The sequence below is a fragment of the Capricornis sumatraensis genome, chromosome 6 (genome assembly GCF_032405125.1).
Source record: "Capricornis sumatraensis isolate serow.1 chromosome 6, serow.2, whole genome shotgun sequence".
NCBI lineage: Eukaryota > Metazoa > Chordata > Mammalia > Artiodactyla > Bovidae > Capricornis > Capricornis sumatraensis.
Window position 1 is genome coordinate 18,933,769 of NC_091074.1, and position 24,258 is coordinate 18,958,026.

General features: G+C 45.9%; 1 protein-coding gene and 1 non-coding gene across 3 annotated transcripts in view; one reads left to right on the forward strand and one right to left on the reverse strand.

Annotated features, from left to right (window-relative positions):
• Positions 1 to 24,258, forward strand: part of SCARA5 (scavenger receptor class A member 5) — a 126,035-nt gene that overhangs the window by 17,937 nt on the left and 83,840 nt on the right. Inside the window, exon 2 of one of the 2 annotated variants that reach the window (XM_068974658.1) lies at positions 9,486 to 9,614. The exons of the other annotated variant lie outside the window; for it this stretch is intronic. Within the exon in view, the coding sequence (XP_068830759.1) occupies positions 9,486 to 9,614 (129 nt within the window). The remainder of the gene's footprint in view (positions 1 to 9,485; positions 9,615 to 24,258) is intronic. 2 annotated transcript variants of the gene reach the window in all.
• TRNAS-GGA (transfer RNA serine (anticodon GGA)) lies at positions 23,969 to 24,040 on the reverse strand. The gene has a single exon. It is a non-coding gene; the product is annotated as a tRNA-Ser (tRNA).

Here is a 24,258-nt window from a genome sequence, read left to right on the forward strand (position 1 = left end):
AACGAAGCTCTGATAATAGTGAGACTTCATTGATTTTCCAAAAATATGTCTTCATGTTGTTTTGATAATGACAAATGTCTTACTCCAGAACTGGGTACCTGTTGCCATAGATACGTGATTTCATCATTGACTTGGAATTAGGACATCCAGGGGAACAGCTCAGGCTTCTAGATGTCTAAGAAGAGCCATGCCTGATGATGCTACTCAGCCAGGATTGAATGTCAATTCAGTTCCAACGAATTTCTCCCACAATTCACCTCTATAAGCACTAAGTAGCAATTCCAAATCATGGGTGAATAAGGAAAGCCAAGATTTTATTTTTGGGGACCAAAATTTTGCTCAAAAAATATGTTTTGCAGCCAACAGAAATGTGTCAACTATTTGCATACAGTAACTTTGAGAACCAGTCTTTGCACCAAAAATGAATGGATTACACATGTCTTTGTTCTTGTAAAGAAACTTATTGTGATGGTTCTGTTGTGTGCTGGTTGATGGATAGGGAGATGTGTGAGTCTCAGGAGACCTTTGGAAGACAGAGATGGAAATCAACAATTGTGAATAATGAGATTAGTACCAAAGATAAGGGCAAGGTTCTGACATGGTTATTTCAGTGGCTCTTTCTCTTCAACATTCTACCTTCTGGATTACTATCATGAACATACAAAAAGTTTTGTTTTGCTTCTCAATAAGAGAAGTCTTCTGTGAAGTGCATCAACATTTTTTCTCCTGCAACTTTCACTGAACTGTGATTTAATTACTTTTACTAACATCAGTGATTCTCAGAATGTGACTGTATGCAAGACAGCAGTATTCAAAGTGATCTATGGGTGTGAATTTGCTGTTTTAATAATTAGATATTTATTTTAATGGAATAAATATCATTTACTTATTCCATTATTAGTCCATTCAGTTCCGTTCAGTCACTCAGTTGTATCTGACTCTTTGCGACTCCATGAACCGCAGCACGCCAGGCCTCCCTGTCCATCACCAACTCCCGGAGTAGTCCACTCAAACCCGTATCCATCAAGTTGGTGATGCCATCCAACCATCTTATCCTCTGTCATCCTCTTCTCCTCCTGCCCTCAATCTTTCCTAGCATCAGGGTCTTTTCAAATGAATCAGCTCTTCGTATCAGGTGGCCAAAGTATTGGAGTTTCAGCTTTAGCATCAGTCCTTCCAATGAACACCCAGGACTGATCTCCTTTAGGATGGACTGGTTGGATCTCCTTGCAGTCCAAGAGACTCTCAAGAGTCTTCTCCAGCACCACAGTTCAAAACCATCAATTCTTTGCGCTCAGCCTTCTTCACAGTCCAACTCTTACATCCATACATGCCCAGTGGAAAAACCATAGCCTTGACTATACGGACCTTTGTTGGCAAAGTAATGTCTCTGCTTTTGAACATGCTGTCTAGGTTGGTCATAACTTTCCTTCCAAGGAGTAAGCGTCTTTTAATTTCATGGCTGCAGTCACCATCTGCAGTGATTTTGGAGCCCAGAAAAATAAAATCTGACACTGTTTCCACTGTTTCCCCATCTATTCGCCATGAAGTGATGGGACCAGATGCCATGATCTTAGTTTTCTGAATGTTGAGCTTTAAGCCAACTTTTTCACTCTCCTGTTTCACTTTCATCAAGAGGCTCTTTAGTTCTTCTTCACTTTCTGCCATAAGGGTGGTGTCATCTGCATATCTGAGGTTATTGATATTTCTCCATTAGTAATAGTATAATAAGAAGACACTAATTTTTCTGCTTATGAAGATGATAGAAAATTCCCTTCTTACATAAATTTCAGTTTAAAAAAAGTGGAGTGAGGGCTTCCCTGGTGGTCCAGTGGTTAAGAATCCACCTTGCGATGCAAAGGTCACTGGTTCGACCCCTGATCGGAAAGATCCCACATGCTCCAGAGCGGCTAAGCCCACGAGTCCCAGCTCCTGACGCCAGTGCGTCTAGAGCCTGTGCTCCAAAACAAGAAAGGCCACTGCAGTGAGAACCCCGCACACCCAACAGAGTAGCTCCCATCCGCTGCAACTAGAGAAGGCCCTCGTGCGGCAACAGAGACTCACAATAGCCAATACATAAATGTTTAAAAATGGGGCTTCCTTGGTGGCTCAGATGGTAAAGAATCTGCCTGTAATTCAGGAGACCCAAGTTTGATCCCTGTGTTGGGAAGATCCCCTGAAGAAGGGAATGCAACCCACTCCAGTACTCTTGCCTGGGAAACCACATGGACAGAGGAGCCTGGCGGGCTACAGTGCATGGGGTCGCAAAGAGTCAGACACGACTGAGTGACTAACACACACGCACAGTAGAAAAAGAAAATAATCCCAGGAATACTCACCTCTGGCAAAATTGTGCAGGCTTCATGTGGATGCAATGTGCAGAGTCTGAGAAACCATCCACTGACTACTTCCAGCCATTCATCAGGAAGCATGACTCCCCACTGAGATAAACAACATCTCCCAGCTTGCCATGCAGAATCCATTCTGCACATCACTTGGTACTTATTTTTGAGTTGCTCTTTGCTCTTTTGAAGCCACGGTCTTCTTTAAGGCTCTTGAGCCTCCTTCTCTTGGCTTCTTGATCTCCTGAGATGACACCTTCTTTTCTGGAGGCCATCAAGAGGTGAAAAACCTTTCCCTTGATTCTCCTAGACCTTGGAAGAGCTTTTGCTTTGTTTTGGTGGCACTCTTCTCTCTCTAGATCTGGTTTTGTGTGTAACCAAACAACTATGTTTAATAACTAACAGCTTTGTCTGGTACGTTCCTCAGAACTGTTCTCATATGGAGGAAGAAAGTTTTCTTCTTAAAGTCATATGTTCAATCGCTCAGTCATGTCCAACTCTCTGTGACTCCATGGACCATAGCCCAGAAGGCTCCACTGTCCATGGAATTCTCCAGGCAACCCACTCTCCAGGAGTGGGTTGTCATTTCCTGCTCCAGGGGATCTTTTGACCCAGGGATCGAACCCTCTTCTCCTGTGTCACCTGCCTTGGCAGGTAGATTCTTTGCCACTGAGCCACCTGGGGAGCCCCTATTCTTGTCTGCTATAAACCTACATCTTAAAGTCATAGTTTTCAAATTTAAAAATAAGATGATCAAGCTAGAGAAAAAGAGTAAATTTCAGCCCATCTATGAAGGCCTGGGCTTCAAAGCCTTGAGTTACTGCCTCCTCCAGGCAGACCCTGGGATGAGCTGCTGACACGAAGAATCATGGCCTCTGCAGTACCACACTTGGCTTGTGCCTTATCACCCCACTATACTACTTAATTCCACCTCTGTAATAGTTATCTGTTTATACATCTTCCCCTCAGATGTGAACATCTGAAAGGCAGTGGTTTTATCTTCATCTCTCATTCAACACGTTTTCTGAATGCCTACTATATGGCAGCACTGGTTTAGGAACTGAAAAGTTGGACATAAATGATGCTGACAAAAATCTTTCCCTCAAGCAGCTTGCTGTCTTTGTGTTTCCCACTGCCTATCATAGTGTATTAGTTATCTACTGCTGCGGAACAAATTACCCCAAACCTTAGCAGCTTAAAGCAACAAAAATTTATTGTCTCACCCCGTTTCTGAGAAAGCCATGGGGGTGAAAGGACACCTAAGATTCTTTTTTTCAGATCCAAAATGTTGCTCAGAAATATGTGTATATACATATTTATAATCCCATATATTTAATTTGTATATGTATAATCCTATTAGGCAGTAGTCTGGGAGCAACTTAGCTGGGTTGTCCTGGCTCTGGGTCTCTCATGAGACTGCTGTCGAGATCTCAGCCAGAGTGTAGTCATCTGATGTCCTGATTTGGCTGGAGAAACTACTTCCAGACTCACTCACGTGGCTGTTGGCTGAAGGCCTCAGTTCCTTAGCTTGTAGCCTCTCCATAGTGTATTCATGACACAGAGGCTGGCTCCCCCCCAAATGAATATTCCAAGAGAGATAAAGAGCAAGCAAGGAGGGAACAGCAGTGTCTTTTGTCTCATCTCAGAAGTGACACGCTATCACTTGGGCCATATTCTATTGGCCACACAAACCAATCCCTGTAGAGTGCAGAAAGTGACTGTGCAAGGGGGTGGGATCCTCTGGAGCCATCCTGAAAGATGGCTGCCACAGCAGGACAGTGGATGCTTAATAAAATCTGTTAAGAGTTTTTACTGTTCACGGGTTTTCTCAAGGCAAGAATACTGGAGTGGTTTGCCATTCCCTCCTCCAGTGAACCACGCTTTGTCAGATGCAAAGAACTGACTCATTGGAAAAGACCCTGATGCTGGGAAAGACTGAGGGCAGGAGGAAAAGGGAGCAATGGAGGATGATATGGTTGGATGGCGTCACTGACTCAGCGGACATGAATTTGAGCAAACTAGCTCAGTTGGTAAAGAATCCACTGGCAATGCAGGAGACCCTGGTTTGATTCCTGGGTCGGAAAGGTCTACTGGAGAAGGGATAGGCTACCCACTCCAACATTCTGGCCTGGAGAATTCCATGGACTATACTCCATGGGGTCGCAAAGAGTCAGACACAACTGAGCAATGTTCACTTTTCTTTTTCTGGGAGATGGCGAAGGACAGGGAAGCCTGGCATGCTGCAGCCCGTGGCATCGCAGAGTTGGACACAACTTAGTGACTGAACAGCAACAGAACTTTTATCTCAACGATCCATAAGTCAAAACCTTTCCTTTTTTTTTAGTAGACTAATTTTTAGTGCAGTTTTAGGTTTTACAGTAAAATTCAGTGGAAACTACAGAGAGTTCCCACATGCCCCCTGCCCCACACATGCACAGCCCCCCTTACAATCAACATCCCCCGCTAGGGAGGTACACCTGTCACAACTGACGAACCTACGTTGACGTCGTTATCATCCAAAGTCCATGGTTCACATTAGGGTTCCCTCTTGCTGCTCTGCACAAATGTGCAATGTTTTAGGCGAATGTGCAGTGATATGCATCCATCATTATGGTATCATACAGAGTGGTTTTACTGCCCTAGAAGTCCTCTGTGCTCTACCTATTCATCCGTCCCACTCCCAGCCTTTGGCATCCACTGATCTTATTATTGTCCTCATAGTTTTGCCTTTTCCAGAATGTCATACAGCTGGAGTGATACAGTAAGTAGCCTTTTCAGATTGGCATCTTTTACTTACTCATATGGGCTTTCCAGATGGTGCTATCAGCAAAGAAGCAGCCTGCTAGTGCAGGAGACATAAGAGACGTGGGGGTTGATCCCTGGGTCGGAAAGATCCCTTGGAGGAGGGCATGGCAACCCACTCTAGTATTCTTGCCTGGAGAATTGCATGGACGGAGGAGCCTGGCAGGCTACAGTCCACGTGGTTGTAAAGAGTCGGACACGACTGAAATGACTGCACACATGCACACATTTACTAATAGGCACTTAAGTTTCCTCCATATCTTTTCATGGCTTGATGGCTCATTTCTTTTACTTTTCAAGAAAGTAAATAAGTGAATATATTACTGATTGCATGGTTTCGGAGCATATTCAATCTTCCACTAAACTTAAATAATTTGGATGGTTTACTCAGCTAACATGCTGCTGCCATACTACATTAAAAAAATTAATAAACATGTTTTGGGCAGACTTAGTAACTCGTCTTTACCCTATATTGTCTTCTTTCTTTCCCTTACAATCCTATTCACTAGCCATCTTGCCAGAATCATTCAGTGGAGTTCCGCTTGTCTAATCATTGGTGGAAAATCTCTGTTTGAAACCCTTGTTCTGTTTAAAACAGATTTTGTGTAATGTACAAAGTAATAGTTTTTTAAAAGAACTGAGCTCTCTCAGAGGAAGTTCTGTGTCGTGTGTGTTTGTGGACTAAGGGACCTGTCACCAGTGGCACTTATTAGACAGAAGCCTCGGGTAGAGGAGAAGGGAGCTACTCTTTTTGTTTTTTTAATTAAAAAAAGTTATTTGACCAGGCTATGCACTATGCTGGATCTTAATTCCTTGACCAGATGTCAAACTTGTGCCGCGTGCAGTGTTTAAGTGTGGAGTCTTAACCACTGGACCAACAGGGAATTCTCTCCACTCTTTTTTTGATGGGAAAAAATTAGAACTGTATCACTGAAGTTTGACCCACTCTTACAGTGAGCGAGAAACAAACACGCAACAACAAAACAAGATGCAAGTCCGTAGTCTTCTTGACTCTGTGATTTTCCTCCCCTCATTTTGCCAACATTGAAGGTCAGCACAGACTTGACAATCAAGGGATGATGTTCTAATTAGTGGGAGTAAAAGAGAAGAAGCTTTGCCCTCGTAACTCATTGGTTTAGGAAATGTTTTCATCCCTAGAGGAAAAAGAGGTCCCGATTATTTTGTTTTCCTTCTCAAGCTGAAAAATTTCAAACTGAATGGCAATTAGCACTAACGCATCCCTTTATAAATCATGAAGTAGCCTCACTAGTCAATCCATGACTCTGTATTGTTTGCACTTAATCTTTTACTGTATTAATGCTCAACTTACTCAATGGACTTCCTCAAGCTCAGGCAGGAGAAGGCAATGGCACCCCACTCCAGTCCTCTTACCTGGAAAATCCCACGGACGGAGGAGCCTGGTGGGCTGCAGTCCATGGGGTCACTAAGAGTCGGACACGACTGAGCGACTTCACTTTCACTTTCATGCACTGGAGAAGGAAATGGCAGCCCACTCCAGTGTTCTTGCCTGGAGAATCCCAGGGATGGGGGAGCCTGGTGGGCTGCTGTCTATGGGGTCGCACAGAGTCGGACACGACTGAAGTGACTTAGCAGCAAGCTCAGGCAAGGTATAATGCAGTGTTGTGCCTTAGTAAAAAAGTTATGTGCAAAAAAAATTATATCAACATCTTTTTGAGAGAATAGATTCTTTTTATAATGAACATATAATTGTCCAGTGAAACTGGAATGGTTAACAGTGTATGGTTAAACTTAATTAAACCTTCAAGAGAAATAGGAAGGTGTCAAACAAAGCCAACAAATGGAGAAGCCCAAGATGAGTTTGAGATAAATGTAAGGATAATGGCGTTTCAGCCTGGGTATCTTCTGGTCCCTCCCAATAGCTAGGCTGCCATCCTTCTCATCATCATCTCAGGAGGAAGCAGGGCTTAGAGCAGGAGCGCTGATACTAATATTTAGGGACTTTCCTGGCGGTTCAGTGGTTAAGACTGAGCCTTCCAATGCAAGGGCTGTGGATTCGATCCCTGGTCGCGGAGCTAAGATCCCACATGCCTTGGGACCCAAGAAACCAAAACATAAACAACAGAAACAATATTGCCACAAGTTCAATAAAGGCTTTAAATTTTTATTGAAAAATAGTTGTGCAATACATGATGCTATGCCTATGTTCCTGAGGGAAATAAACTCAGGTTCCTGAGGGAAATAAACTTTTCTCTACTGAGTTGCAACTGGCCAGCCAGCTGTTCTCATGAGAAACAAACAAAAATGACAAAATGCTACAAGAAGCTTCCATATTTAGGAGCAAAACAGGTTATAGATCATACTGTGTGGGAAGAGATAGAACATTCTGGAAAAGAACATTTAGGGTACATTAGAAAGATGTACTTTGCGCAAGACTTAGTGGAAAATCAGGTTAACTCTTCAAAATTTGCTAACATTTGAGGGTTGACGAGAATGGTAATTGAATTTGTATTTCTCGACAACGTGTTCCAAGTCGTACCCGATGTTTTATGGAAATATTATGTAAGAGTTCTACTTAGCTGTTTTAGCAACAGTATTTTCAATAAAATAGAATAAATGAGTGGGAAAATGTTCCTCACTGAACAGTACCTCTGGTGAGCTATGGCAATGCTACCTGATAGGTAATAAGGAGCCCCCGAAGCACCTCCCTGGTGAATCCCAAGGTACCAAGGATCACAAACATCTCAGCATCTTTTTTTTCTTCATTTAAAAAAAAATTGGATATCTTTTGGCTGTGCCTCATGGCATGTGGGATCCTAGTTCCCTGATCAGGGATTGAACCTGTGTCCCCTGCCTTGGAAGCATGGAGTCTTTACCACTGGACCGCTAGGAAGTCCTATCACAGCATCTCTACAAATGTTTTTTGAATACCAATTATTTCAACATCTGTTGTCAACCTTTTCTGGCTCCCACATCTGCCTCCCTGTGCAATGAACAGTTCTCTAGTTGGCAATACTCTCCCTTGCAGGGGGTGGGGATTGAACATAATACGTGCACGTTATGAAAAAAAAAAAAGCTCCATCATTTCTTATTTGCCATGCTGGGAGTCAGGGCAGGATGGCCTCTCTTCCTCTCCTCTGTCAGTCAACCGAGTAGGTGGAGACAGGTGAGCTTGCTGGCCTCTGTAGCAGTCGTCTGAAGGAGGCTTGAAGAAGAATTCTCATGGAAAGATGACCTGGAATCAGGACCTGGCATCCTCACCCCATGGTCTGTCCCTTACATTTGACAGCCTTTATCTATTAACTGAAGGGGTTGAACTAGACAATCCGTGGGGTCCATTGTGCTCAGACACTCAGTCGTGACTGACTCTTTGAAGCTCCATGGACTGTAGCCAGCCAGACTCCTCTGTCCATGGGATATTTCAGGCAAGGATACCGGAATGGGGTGCCATTTCCTCCTCCAGGGGATCTTCCCAACCCAAGGATTGAACCCATGTCTTTTGCATCTCCTGAGTTGGCAGGTGTCTTCTTTGCCACTAATGCCACCTGGGAAGTCCCAAGGTCCATTAGAACTCTGGTATTTTGCTGTTCCATTTTGACCAGAACCTGGTGAGCCTTGAATAGTTTCACAGGATGAAGTTCTGAACTATGCTTTCCTGTAAATCTAAACCCAAGGTTGTAAACTGGTGGTCAGCCCTGCCGTAGAAATGTTTCATTTTATTTACACTCCCTAGTGGTTTTTTCTTTCCTTTGTCTTTTTCCCCCCCTTAATTAGTTGTCAACACATAAAAAAGGGAGATTTCTTTAAATCATTTCTGGCTTGTCTTAAAATTTTTGGACCCGTCAACACCTGGCCCTCGTTCCGACATAGCAACCGCTTCCAGATGGGGCATGCCCTCTTGGGTTCCCCAGATCCACCTGGCCCACCTCCCTTACCTGCCACTGTTAGAAGCTGGAGTTTGCAACCTCTTTTTAAAATGCTCTCCGTCTTCTCCTGATCACGTGGGACAATCACATTTGTAAAGGGCAGCCTATACTGGCTTTCTCTGCTACTTGCACTGGCTCCAGGAGGGTGGGTTTGTGTGGCCATGTGAGCTGTTGGGATGCCTTCTGGCTCATTCATGAGCAGAGGTTAGGAGGAGAGAGAGAGAAGCTGAAAAGCTTATCACAGTTCTGAGACGCTCCCTACCATTCCACCTGCATTACAGATGTGCAGAGGGTGTGTGTGGTGGGGGATAGGGGGCTGGGGAGCGCTGCCACATGAATATCCACGTACATCAGGGAGAGATGAGACCAAAAGAGCAAAGTGGCTTTGGGAATTTTCAAATGTCTTTTCCCCTCTTCTTCCCACCCTTATTGTTAGGTCCATGCCACAAAGGACGAGCAGGTGGATGCTGTACCCAGCTGGGCTCCCTGTCGGCCCTGAAGCATGCAGTCCTCGGGCTCTACCTGCTGGTCTTCCTGATTCTTGTGGGCATCTTCATCTTAGCAGGTAAGAGCATCCTTTGCCACCCTGGCCTTTAAGTGAGCAGGAGATGAGAGTGGATGGGAAATGGGGAGGGGGAGCCTCTGCTGTTCATTCCCACCGTCAGGAGTCCAAACAACCCCCTTGTTACCATGGAAACCACAAAGAGAGAAGCTGGCTGGTCTTTCTGACCAGGCATGATCCTGAACAGCACTGCTCACGTCATGTTGGATGAGTTGGCAGGGGCTATGTGAGGGTGGGAAATCTCCAAGTCCCGGAGCAGAGACCTAGCCACTCTTAAGAGGCTTCTGCCTTGTCCTGACTCATCGTGTTGACACTGTGCGTTACACTGGGCCTCCCCAGAGCTCTGTGCTGTGGTTTGTACTGAGCAGGCTGGTTCCCCTGTCCTGGGATATGATGGAAATAGTTACAAGACACTTCATTGCTGAGGTTAATCAGGGTTGTGGTCAACCTGCTGCCCCTCTGTGATTCCTGGGGGTGGGATGAATTTGCCCCACGTCAGCTGGGCTCTTCTCCCCAGTTTCTGCTTATAGAATAGGCTGGTGATGGTCTGGATTTTGGACCACGTTCTCTAACCAGGAAGAAGCAGAGTTAATGGACTCAGGAAGGGATCAGGTGGAGGATCCCATACTTTGAGGAGCCCAGCTCACACACAGGTCATCCCACTGTGATGGAGATGGTGGAACACAGGCATGGAGGCCATGGTGGTCTCTCCTGACTCCCACCCAGAGGGAGGGATGCTCAATTCCCACCTATGTCCATGGAGATATGAAAGGCTTGACAAAGTGAGGCCAAGGCATCAGCTCATTTCAGCATCATTCATCTTACATGAGTGCCTCCTTTGTGTCAGATTCCATGCTAGGATCGGAGATACTGATAAATAAGACCCAGGAGCTCCCCTCCAGGAGGTCCCAGTCTAGGGGACAAGGCAGGAGCACAGAGGCAGAGTCCTGTCTCATGGCAGAATGCAACAGGGACTGTGATGGTGCCTGTGAAGTTGACACACAAGTGCTGTGGTGACCCAGTGGAGATGCAGACAGAGGAAGTGAGGGTGCTGCATGGAGATCCTGGTGGGGAGTGTGTGAGGGGTTAGTCAAAGAAAGTCTCCTGCAACACAGAGCTGACTTGGAGTGCTGAGTGGAGTCCTTGACTTAAATCTTAATTCCTGCCCTTAACTCTGGGAGGGAAACGCAGGAAAAGGGAGGCTAAACTCTTGCAGATGACCCCTCAGGAGCGAGTCCTGGTCTTGTGTCACCTTCTGTCAATGAGTCTAATCACCTGGACCCTGTGCTGGGATATTCAGTGCTGCCTTTGCCCTGTGATTTCCACACTCGGAGCAGAGGGTATCACTAGGGGTGGTATCTGTCTCATCAACCATCAACTTTGACCTGGGGGGAGCAGCCAAGAGCAACAATGAAAGAAACTTATGATTCATCCCAGGGACCAAGAGATGATGTCCAGCCAAAGGGTTTTCTTTTCTTTCTTTTTTTTTTTTTTTTGCACATGTTCTTGGGCTGCTCAGTGAGAGATTGGGATTTGGGTTTTGTGGGCTTGGCAGCCATGACCATAACAGATTTCCAGAATTTTTGGAAAGTGTTTCAGCGCAGCAGGAAAGCTGAGCTATGGTGTTACAACTACTCAGCTGAGTGAGAAATTTTAGGTGATGGAAGAGGGTCTAGAGGTGAGAGCCAGGCTGGTGGGGACCCTGGGGCAGATCCCTGGAAGGCCTGGGAGGCCTGGAAGGGCATCATCTCTTGGGCAGAGAAGGGTTGCTGGAGAACGAAGATTCCCTTCTGGTGTCTGACAGGCTGCCAGGTGGGAAAGGGTGGGCAGAGTTCTGTGTGGTCTCAGAGGGTAGAACTAAGTGAATGGGTGGATTTTGTAACGAGACAAATTCCCATTCAAAACAGAGGAGGGTTTCTAACCAGAAGGGCTACCCAGCTCGACACAGAGAGTTGTTTTTTTTCTCCTGGCTTGGAAGTTGAATGGGATTTACGATGACCATTCTGGAAGTTTCAGAAGGGAAGGTGGCACATGGTTTCCTAATCTCATGGAAAAGTTGCCTTGCTTCCTTATTTATTCCGTGTGAAAACCTGGGGAGGATTTTGATCATCATGATTACCTTTGAACCCGAAGTTCATGAGTACCACAGTGCCTGTGGGGATGAAGATTTAGGGGTGGATTGGAACCAATCTGATGAAGCAGAGTGTTGGGCTTTATCTCTTGGCTCTGTAGCCTGGCCACTGTCACCTCCCCAGGTTCTTGTCTGGAAAATCATGTGGGCCTCTGGATGGGTTTCCCAGGTGACTCAGTGGTAAAGAATTTGCCTGCCAAGCAGCAGACTCATGTTCAATGCCTGGGTGGGGAAGATCCCCTGGAGAAGGAAATGGCAACCTCTTGCCTGGGAAATTCCATGGACAGTCCATGGGGTCGCAAAACAGTTGGACACAACAACTAAACAACAACAACCGCCAATAAAGGACTACTGTCCCCAGCTGCCTCTCCCTTGGAGAGGGGACTTAGGAATCTGATGGATAAGCCTGCGGTTCTTCAAAGGGGCTCTGCCTGAGCTTCAGTAGGAAGTTTCTTCCAATTGTCCTGATTGAAGACCTCCAGGGATGCTCCGTTTAAATACCAAGGTGATGGGAGATTTATGGTTCAGAGTAAACCAGAACTAGCCTGGCCTTCTGGTAGATGTCCTGCTGGAGCTGCTTCCTCTTTTGGGACAGAATGTGTTCTCCAGTGCCCTGCAGAGGTCACCTGGCACAGGATTGGCTATGGACTGAATTGTGTCCCTTCCAAAATGTATGCATGAAGCTCTAACCCCCAGTGTGATGGTATTTGGACAGTGGGGCTCCAGGGAGCTAATTAGGTCATGAGGATGGGGCTCTCATGATGGGATTGGCGACCATATAGGAAAAGAGGAGAGAGACACAGAAAGAGAAAGACAGAGATCTCTGCTAAGTGGGGACAGGGAGACAGGGCCCTCTGAAGCCAATAACAGAGCCCTCACCAACAACCAAATCTGCCTGTGCTTTTTTTGGCTGCCCTGGGTCTTTGTTGCTGCATGAGGTCTTTCTCCAGCTGAGGCATGTGGCTTCTCCGAGCATTGCAAAGCATGGACTTTAAGGACATGCAGGCTCAGCAGGTGCAGACTGTGGGCTCTAGACCATGGGCTCAGCAGTTGTGGCGTAGGAGCTTAGCTGCTCCGTAGCACGTGGACTCTTCCCAGGCCAGGTGAAACTGGTGTCCCCTGCATTGGCAGTGAAATTCTTAACCACTGGGCCACCAAGGAAGTCCTGCCTACACTTTGATCTTGGACGTCCCAGGCTCTACAACTGTGACAAATGAATGTCGGCTGCTTAAACCACTGGCCTGTGTTATTTTGTTATGGCAGCCCTAGCTGACTAAGACAAGAGGAGTTCTGTTTGAACCACTCTTAGGCTTCAAAACCTCCTCACTGACACAAAGCTTATGCATCTGACAACTGGATGCTAAAATCATCCACTGCAGGAAGTGCCATGTCTGAACACCTGATGGATAATATCTGATTGTAGAACAAATGCTTGTTCTTACTTCAATATTACAAAATTAAAACCTCATTACCTAAATTACTACTCTTTTTTTAAAAGGTTTTTCCAATGTGGACCATTTTCAAAGTCTTCACTGAATTTGTTACAAAGTTATTGTGTTTCATGTTTTGATTTTTCGGCCATGAGACATGTGGGATCTTAGCTGCCTGACCAGGGATTGAACCTGCACCCCCTGCATTGGAAGGCAAAGTCTACTGGACTGCCAGAGAAGTCCCTATAAAATAGTATTCTTATAAAAATTCTCATGGGCTTCTCTCAATTTCTTGGTTTATCCAAGTATTCAAAATAAAAGGCAAATACTGTACTTGTGGTTATGCAACATCTCAGCATCCCCTCTCAGAAGGTTAATTCAGCCATTACCCAAATTTTGTTCTCAATTGAGCTTTCTACCCCTTCTACCTAACTATCCATCCCCCACCAGCATCCTCTTGGGAGCTTTCCTCTGATTCTCCCACACCATCGCTGGGTTCTATACCCGTGGGATTCCATCATTTCCCAAGGAACCAGCATCAGTCCATTCTTCCCAAATTCTTCTAAGTCTTTCTGTGTCTTCAACTCATTTTATCATCTGGACTGGTGGTTCCCCTATTATGTTTCCATTCTGTTCTGGGTTCATGTTTTGGACAGTACAGACTACCAGGCTTTAAGTTCATGCACAAGAGAATTGAGATTAGACGTTCATGTGCTCAGAAACTCCTCCAATTAGCCCTTTAGGGAAGACGTCCCCTGTGATGGAGTTCAGGAGTTAGAGGAGGCTCGCCCTTATCCATGACGGTTGTGAGAGCACTGTGATGATAAAGGGTGGTCATCAGGACCTGTGTCTTCTTCCCCTGGTCTGTCATGCCTCCACCGAGAAATCTGAATTCCCATCACGGCAATGATGCAGCAGAAAGGGGGACATCTGGGGATCTAGTCTGGTGGAAAGAGGGAGCGTTACAGCAATGTGGACTGCAGAACTGTGCCAGCAAGAGCTCCTGGTGAAATATGGGCTCCTCTCTTGCCTTAACTGAATCCTTTCTGGACAGCAGCAGTTATTGCCATCAACAGCCTCAGGAAATGCTTAACTTGCACATGAGTGCTTAGTGAGTGCAGGACACCAGAGTAAGCCCTGGCGTCTTTAGTCCGTTCAGGCTGCCATGACAAACTACCACAGACCAGATGGTTTAAAAGACAAGCATTATGGCAGGCTGAGGGGGATAGGCCGGGAAGGAGAAGGTGAGAAGAACTGAGAGAGTAGCACTGAAACGTATGCATTCTGATGTGTAAAACTATTAGGTTGGTGCAAAAGTAATTTCAGTTTTGCATTGTTGAACTTTGCCACTTGATATTGGAACACATTCTTAAATAAATGTGGTTCTGTTATTCAAAAAAGAAGAAGAAAAGAACAAATTAAACCCAAAGTAAGGAGCAAAACAAAACAAAACAAAACAAAACATTAATTTCTCACTGTCCTGGAGGCTAGATAGTTTGAATTCAAGGTGCTGGCACATTCTGTCTGATGAGAGCTCACTTCTGGTTAATAGGTGGCTGTCTTCTTGCTGTGTCCTCATGTGGAGGAAAGAGCAAGGAATTTCTCCAGGGTCTCTTTTATAAAGGCACTAATCCCATCCAGAGGACCCCACCCTCATGAGTTAATTACCTCCGAAGGCCCTACCTCCTTGATGGTAATACCTTCACTTTGGGGGTTAGGATTTCAACACATGACTTTGGGAGGAACACAAACATTTGTCTATAGCTGGGGAATAAGAGATGTAATTTTTGCTCTGGGAGGATTTAAAACCATAACACACACATGCCTTAGAACAGTATGATGTAGTATCTTATGCTCCATGCCAAATTCTGCAAAGGAGAGCCTGGTTTTGGAGAGCTGGAGGGTTGGGGCAGTGTCGGCTTGAGAGAGCTGAACACCAGCTCACCCAAATGCTGTTTAAACTGAGCACTTCTTTTCTTTTTAACTTTTTATATTGGAATATCGCCAATTAACAGGGCTTCCTTGGTGGCCCAGTGTAAAGAATCTGCCTGTCAATGCAGGAGACATTGGTTTGATCCCTGGGTTGGGAAGATCCCCTGCAGAAGGCAATGGGAACCCACTTAAGTATTCTTGCCTGGGAAATCCCAGGGACAGAGGAACCCAGCAGGCTACAGTCCCTAGTGACTAAACAATAATAGCCAACTAACACTGTTGTGATAGTTTCAGGTGGACAGCAAAGGGACTCAGCCATTCATACACATGTAGCCTTTCTCCTTTGAACTCCCCTCCCATCCATGCTGCCACATAACGTTGAGCAGAGTTCCCTTTGCTATACAGTATAGGACCTTGCTGGTTATCCCTTTTAATACAGCAATGTGTACATGTACATCCCAAACTCCCTAACTATCCCTTCCTTACATCCTTCCCACCCAACCCACTGCAACCATAAGTTCCTTCTCAAAGTCTGTGTGTTTCTGTTTTGTAAATAAGCTCATTTGTATCATTTCTTTCTAGATTGTACATATAAAGGATATCATATTGCTCCTTCTTTATCTGACTTGCTTCAATCAGTATGACAGTCTCTAGGTTTATCCAGGATGCTGTAAATGGCATTATTTCATTCTTTTTTTTTTTAATGTTTTATTTATTTATTTGACTGTGCTGGGTCTTCGTTGCTGCACAGACTTTTTCTCTAGTGATGGAGAGTAGTGACTACTCTCTAGTTGTGGTGCCCAGGCTTCTCAATACAGTGGCTTCTCTTGCTGCAGAGCAGGAGGGGCTCTGGGGCAGGAGGGCTGCAGTAGTCGTGGCTCATGGGCTCTAGAGCACAGGGTTAATAGTTGTGATGCAAGGGCTTAGTTGCTTTGTGGCATGTGGGATCTTCCTGGACCAGGGATCTAACCCATATCCCCTGCATTGGCAGGTGGATTTTTTTTTTACCACTGAGCCACCTGGGAAGCCCTATTTCATTCTTTTTTATGGCTGAGTGATATTCCATTGTATATATGTGCCAAGTCTTCTTTATAGTGTCCTCTGTCAATGGAAATTTAGGCAGCTTCCATGCCTTGGCTGCAAAGAACCTTGGGTTGCACCTCTTTTTAGATCACTTTCTTTCAAGCAACCAGAGAACAGTGTGCTCAGAGCCCATACCCCTTTATACCACAGATGACTGATACCATCACGCATCTTGGAATTTAAAGCACGATGCCCTCAACCTTCCCTGGGACACTGGCAGGAACAGCATGCGCACTGCCATCCTGTGCTCTCTGTGAGGCTGCCCTTGAGGACCGTGTTTGTTCTGTCACATAATGTCCATGAAGAGGGCCTGTAGAGAGGGGTTTTCTGCCTTAGTCTCAGAAGGAGAAGTACTTATCCTGAGGAATGAGTTTGTTTTCATCCGAAGGAGGCTGTGGATCTTAAAGTAATTAAAATCACTTTCAGGGAGGCAGTTAATGCAAACTGAGAGCTGCTGTCACCGCCTTGTAGGATGTGTGAATTTGTAGGCAATTAAAATGGGAACCTGGAGACCTTTATGGTCCACCCACAGCCAGCGTACTGACTTCCTGGAAAGTGTTTTTTCTGCTAGTCTCATTTTTGCCTTCATTTAGCGTCTCCAACTTGTTCTTCCTTTATGTTGGTCTCATCTCCTGTTATTTAAGAGTATTTCACGTATCCTCATAAACTGCCTTAATCCTTTTTTGGAACAAGGTAGGGTGTTATGCCCAGTTTGGTCTTTTAAAGATAATTCTGGGGACTTCTCTGGTGGTCCCGTGGTTAATACTCTATATTTCCAATGCAGAGGGTTCAGGTCTGATCCCTGGTTGGGGAACTAAGATCCCACATGTGGCGAGGCGCTGCCAAAAGGAAAAAGTAATGATCTTACCTACTATATTCAGTGCTGCAAGTGCTTGTTGTCTTAAATATGTGGATGAGTGAATGAATGAGAGACAAGGCAACTTGGGGGGGATCTTATTTGTGCAAAAAAGATGGTTTTTCTGTTTGAGCCAAGTGTCTAAAGGACATGGTAAATATGGAGTTACTGTCCGAGACCAGGGCTCGTGGAAGAAGTAGCTATATGGGTATGCTATATTCAGATACACACTTCATGGTGTCTACTGTGCTGGCATCACAGCCTTCAGGGAGAATATTAGGACAGACAGGGCCCTGCAGCTCTTCATTCTGGTTAATGCCGTGGACTCTGAAGCCAGCGTGTCCGGGTTTGAATCTCCCATTCTCTGTTACCAGCTAGGTTGCCCAAGGGACCTGAAGTTTCTCTACCTGAGTTTCTTCATCTGGAATGAGAGAAATAATTATACCTGCCTCATGGCGTTGTTCAGTTCAGTTGCTCAGTCGTGTCCAACTCTTTGCGACCCCATGGAGTGCAGCATGCCAGGCTTCCCTGTCCATCACCAACTCCCAGAGCTTGCTCAAACTTGTGTCCATCGAATCAGTGATGCCATCCAACCATCTCACCCTCTGTTGTCCCCTTCTCCTCCTGCCCTCAGTCTCTCCCAGCATCAGGGTCTTTTCCAGTGACTCAGTTCTTCACATCAGGTGGCCAAAGCATTGGAGTTTCAGCCTCAGCATCAGCCCTTCCAGTGAATATTCAGGATTGATTTCCTTTAGGATGGACTGGTTGGATCTCCTTGCAGTCCAAGGGACTCTCAAGAGTCTTCTCCAACACCACAGTTGAAAAGCATCAGTTCTTCAGTGCTCAGCTTTCTTTATAGTTCAGCTCTCATATCCATACATGACTGCTGGAAAAACCATAGCTAGATGGTTTCGACTAGATGGACCTTTGTTGGCAAAGTAATGTCTCTGCTTTTTAATATGCTGTTTGGGTTGGTCATAGCTTTTCTTCCAAGGAGCAAGCGTCTTTTAATTTCATGGCTGCAGTCACCATCTGCTGTGATTTTGGAGCCTAAAAAATAATGTCTGTCACTGTTTCCATTGTTTCTGCCTCTGTTTGCCATGAAGTGATGGGACCAGTTGCCATGATCATAGTTTTTTGAATGTTGATTTTTAAGCCAACTTTTTCATTCTCCTCTTTCACTGTCATCAAGAGGTTCTGTAGTTCTTCCCTGCTTTCAGCTATGAGGGTGGTGTCATCTGCATGTCTGAGGTTTTTGATATTTCTCCCAGCAATCTTGATTCCAGCTTGGGCTTCATCCAGCCTGGCATTTCGCATGATGTACTCTGCATAGAAGTTAAATAAGCAGGGTGACAATCTACAGCCTTGACATACTCCTTTCCTGATTTGGAACCAGTCTGTTGTTCCATGTCCAGTTCTAACTGTTGTTTCTTGACCTGCATACAGGTTTCTCAGGAGGCAGGTCAGGTGGTCTGGTATTCCCATCTCTTGAAGAATTGTTGTGATCACACAGTCAAAGGCTTTGGTGTAGTCAGTCAATAAAGCAGAAATAGATGTTTTTCTGAAACTCTCTTGCTTTTTCTATGATTCAACAGATGTAGCAATTTAATCTCTGGTTCCTCTGCCTTTTCTAAATCCAACTTGAACATCTGGAAGTTCACAGTTCATGTACTGTTGAAGCCTGGCTTGGAGAATTTTGAGCATTACTTTGCTCTTGTGTGAGACGAGTGCAATTGTGCGGTAGTTTGAACATTCCTTGGCATTGCCTTTCTTTGGGATTGGAATGTGTTGTTATGAGAGTTAATAATACATGTCTAAAGCATTTAGACAAGTGCCTGGCACACATTAAACATGATAAAAGTAGGGGGAAGGGTGGGGGATGAATTGGGAGATTGGGACTCATACACTATTGATACTATGCGTGAAATCAATAACTAGTGCGAACCTACTGTATAGCTCAGGGAACTCTACTCAGTGCTTTGTGGTGACCTAAATGGGAAGGAAATCCAAGAAGATGGGATATTTGTACATGTATAGCTGATCCACTTTGCTGTGCAGCAGAAACTAACACAGCATTGCAAAGCAACTATCCTCCGATAAAAAGAAAAACACAATAAAAGTAGTAGTTATTATAATTGTTATTATAGAAATACTGCCCTTGGTGGCTCAGATGGTAAAGAATCTGCCTGCAATGCAGGAGACACAGGAGATGCAGATTCGATCCCTGGGTCAGGAAGACCCCCTGGAGAAGGGAATAGCAACTTCCCTTCTCCACTCCAGTATTCTTGCCTGGAGAATCCCATGGACAGAGGAGCCTGGTGGGTTAGTCTATGGGGTTGCAAAGAGTCAGGAACGACTGAGTGACTGACGCACACACAAAACACAGTATTACCGCTACTATCAGTATTATTACTCTTGCCTTTTCTTGTTTTCTTTGCAGTCAGTTAAGCTTGATAACATAAACTGAGAGTCAGAAAAACTTGGGTTTAGCCCCATGTCCTCCACTAACACCCTGTGATTGTGGAAAAAAATCACTTTGCCATCTGAACCTTTGTACACTCATTTATAAAATGAGCAGATTGGACTAGATCAATGTTTCTCAAACTTTGACCGTTACCTGCATTAACAAATGTATTTCACATGACAAGTAGTTCACACATATATTCATAACGGAAATAATCTTAAATGTGTGATGAATACTCATGACTTTCTATTCTGTTCTGTCCATTTAGCAAAAAATGGTCACAACCCATATTTTTTTTATGATCCACAAATGGGGTACAAACCTAAATCTGAAAAACAGTTGGCTAAAGGAGAGTTCTGTTGGTCTGTGTGTCTTTCAAACATTCTACGACAAGAGTTACATTCTCTTCAGTATAAGCCCTTCCCAGATGCCTCAAAGTAAAGAATCCACCTGCAAGGCAAGAGATGCAGATGTGGGTTCGATCCCTAGGTCAGTGATATACCCTGGAAGAGGATATGGCAGCCCACTCCAGTATTCTTGCCTGGGATATCCCATGGACAGAGGAACCTGGCAGGTTACATGGGGTCGCAAAGAGTGGGATATGACCGAACACTTCAGTATATGGATTTTGAGAGAAAATTTCTGAGTTCAAGTCCAGGCTGTGTCTCTAAAGGTATCTATAAGCTTAAGGCAAATCATTTAACCTTTCAAATCCTCAGTTTCCTCTTCTATCAAATAGGATAACAATGGTACCTCCCTGCTAGGACTGTTGTGAAGATGAAATTAATTCATGCATGAAAACTCTTAGTGCCCGGCACATAGAAAGTGATCAATAAATATTAGATATGATTTTGGTTTTACTATTATCATCATCATCATCATTGGAACAAGGAGAGGGATTTTGCTGTCAGAATAGCAAAGGATTAGAACCCTCTTCATTTTGCCTGTGCACCCAGTGGCTTTGTGTATAAACAGAGGGACCTAGGTGTGCCCAGTGCCGTGGGAGGTGATGTGCTCAGAGCCCACACGGTTTCAATAAACTCACTGGGGTAGGAAGCCTGGAGACCCTGAGGGGCCCTGGACTTGCAAAGGCAACGATGGGGTCAGGATGCCGAGAAACAGAACAATGTCTCCGGCAGTGTGGGTAAGCCAGCTCTGCAGTGCCACTTGGGAGCTGAGTCTCAGGGGGATGCCATGAACACCCTCCCTCCAAGGGCAGGAACCTTCCTCCTGACTTCCAGACGGAGGAGGCAGTGTGCTCTTAAGAACAGCCATGGACAGACCCACCACAGCTCCTGCTCTTACGGACCGGAGCCACAATCCTAGTCACCCTCGACTGTCCCATACTCGCTGTTTCTCATTTCTCTGGCAGGAACAATTCACTGTGAGGCTCTTCCCTCACCCTCATGATTATTCTTCAGTGAGTTGGAAACACCAGGCTCAGCAAGCCCCATTCCTTCAACAGTCATTCGTGAGACCTGGTTTGCAGACCTCTGTGAGATTCCCTGGTCTTGCACATTATAAGTTAGAGTTTATGTGCCTGCTGCAACCCACTCCAGTATTCTTGCCTGGAGAATCGCAGGGACAGGGGAGCCTGGTGGGCTACAGTCCATGGGGTCACAAAGAGTCAGATATGGGGTCGCACAGAGTTGGACACGACTGAAGCGACTTAGCAGCAGCAGCAGCTCCCCTTCAAGGACTTTCCAGGTAGTGCTAGTGGTAAAGAACCCACCTGCCATTGCAGGAGACATAAGAGACACGGATTTGATCCCTGGCTTGGGAAGATCCCCTGGAGAAGGGAATGGCAACTCACTCCAGTATTTTTGCCTGGAGAATCCCATGGACAGAGGAGCCTGGTGGGCTACAGTCCATGAGGTCACAGTCAGATATGACTGAAGTGACTTAACATCATCTTGAGCGTCCCCTTGTAGTCCAAAAGAAAGCTCTTTCACGGTAAGGCACTGTGTCTTGTTTGTCTTTGCATTCCCAGTGCCTAATGTAATACCCTGCACACATAGTAGGTGCTCATTTAATGTGTGGCCTAAACTGAATACCTCAATATAATGGCCATCCTCCCAACATGCATGCATGCTCAGTTCAGTTGTTCAGTCATGTCTGACTCTTTGAGACCCCATGGACTGTAGCCTGCCAGGCTCCTTTGTCCATGGGATTTCCCAGGCAAGAATACTGGAGTGGGTTGTTATTTCCTTCTCCAGGGATTAAACTCGTGTCTCTTGTATCTCCTGCACTGGCAGGTGGATTCTTTACCACTAATGCCACCTGGGAATACCACAGGTTTTAGTGGTAAACAGCCTTAAGCCACGGGACTCCTGGTGTGGTCTGGCCAGGACGGGGTGTGCTGGGCTGTGACCAACATTGTTTTTGTTTTGGCTGTACCACATCGCATTTGGGATCTTAGTTCCTTGACCAGGGATCGAACCCGTGCCCCTTGTGGAAGCTCAGATTCCTAACCCCTGGACTGCCAGGGAATTCCCAGATCACCTTTGATCTGGACCCTCTGTGTATGCTGATGTAGCCTAAATTTGCATGAACCTTCTTGGCAGTAACTCACTGTCACACACGACACCACCTCCAAGTGATGGAGGGCTGGGCAGTCATGAATAATCAGGTCCTCTGCCCACCCACCCCAAGCCCAGATTTCTCTAAAAAGAAACACTGCCTCCTGAGGGCTCCTCCATCCCACATCAGTACAGCTGGCTTTTGGTGGCTTGGTTGTTGCCTTTACTTAAACACAGATCTTGTTAGTGATCCCAGTTCAATGTCATCACGCTGCTTTCTGCCAAGTGTTGGAGCCTGTTGGGTGAGTTTGAATCCGGAGTCAGACATCTGTCACTGAGCTTTGCCTTTCAGCAGGGTGTCATCAGTCATTTCTGGGCCAGCATCCCAAGCCGCTCCCCTCCCTACAGCCTGCCGCCACGTGGACGGCTCCCAGGAAGACCGGACCCAAGGCGCGCCAGCCCAGGCGCACGAGCTGCTGTCCCGTGAGGTGAGGCAGGGAACACCTCACAGACCCCCACCAACCTTCAGCCTTAAACCTAAACCTTCCCCTCCTGAGAGACCACCTTTCTGCTTCACCACACGTTGGGCTTCCCAACTTCTCACACTGTCCGGGCTCCCCGGGAAGTACTCCAGCCTCACCTTAGCTCCAGGGCAGAAGGATAAAAAGCAGGAAGAGACTTGACATCTTACAGCACCACACAAGATGCCACTGGATGGGGGAACTTTATGTCTCTCTGACTCTGATGGAGGCTAACCATCCCTGAGATGAGAAAAGTGGGCCCCCCGGAAGGTTACCTCCAAATTTGACAATATGCTCTCTTGGTCTTTAGTCAAATTGTTACAAAAACTGGATGGGACAGAGCAGAGGACCTGTCTCAGCTATATCCCCTAGACTCCTTCTTCTAGATGAAGTACCAAATCCAGCCACTGCCTGTTTCTGTCAATAAAGTTTTATTGGCACACAGTTACACCCATTACTTTATATCTTATCTACAGATGCTTTTGTGCTACCAGGGCAGAGTTGAATGGTTATTTCAGAGACCAGGGGTTTCCCCTATAGCTCAGCAGGAGACACAGGTTCAATACGTGGGTTGGAAAGATCCCCTGGAGAAGGCAATGACAACCCACTCCAGTCTTCTTGTCTGGGAAATCCCATGGACAGAGGAGCCTGGTGGGCTACAGTCCATGGGGTCACAAGAGTCAGACACGACTGAGCACAGCAACAACAGAGACTAGACTGCCTGCAAAGCTAAAGATAATTACTCCCTGGCCCCTTACAAAAGTTTGTCGACCCCTCCCCGGGCTTGTCCTGACCACTAGCAAACCTTTCATCATTCACTTCTGGGTCGGGGTTCATGGTTTTCAAAGAATTTTCACATATGCAATGTCATCTAATCCTTCGAATAATTGAAGGACTCCAGAAAACAGTTATCAGTATCTGGATGAGGAACCAAGCTCAGGGCAGTTGCCTGTGCCGGCCTGTGGACCCCGCCAGGCAGCAGGAACCTGGACCAGGACAGCAGACATGGGTGAATCTGGGACTGCTCGCACCCCAGACGCCAGCTTGTGGCACCACCTACTGCTCAGCGTCCAAGTCACAGGGGCTAGAGGTAGACCGCCAGGGTACTGATCTTGGCTTTGCCATGTAGTGTGTGACCTTGGGCGGGTTACTCAAGCTTCCTGAGTCTTGGTATCCCCGTCTATAGAGTGGCAGTGGTAACACTCTCACTTTACAGTGCTGTGGTGAGGCTTATGTTAATCCATCCATATAAACTGCTTACACTAGCCTATGGCATGTGAAAGTGAAAGTGAAAGTGAAGTCGCTCAGTCGTGTCCGACTCTTTGCGACCCCATGGACTGTAGCCTACCAGGCTCCTCCCTCCATGGGATTCTCCAGGCAAGAGTACTGGAGTGGGGTGCCATTTCCTTCTCTAGGGGATCTTCCCAACCCAGGGATCGAACCCAGGTCTCCTGCATTCCAGGCAGATGCTTTAACCTCTGAGCCACCAGGGAAGAGCCTATGGCATGTAGTTATGAGTAAATATCACCAGTTCTGTTAAATGATTGTAATCAAGAATAACGCCCATCAACTGGGGAATTCCCTGGTGATCCAGCGTTTAAGACTTGAGCTGTCATTGCCCAGGGCCCAGGTTCAATCCCTGGCCTGGGAACTAAGATCCCACAAGCTGCAGGGTGTGGCCAAAAACCAACCAACCAACCAAAACAAAACA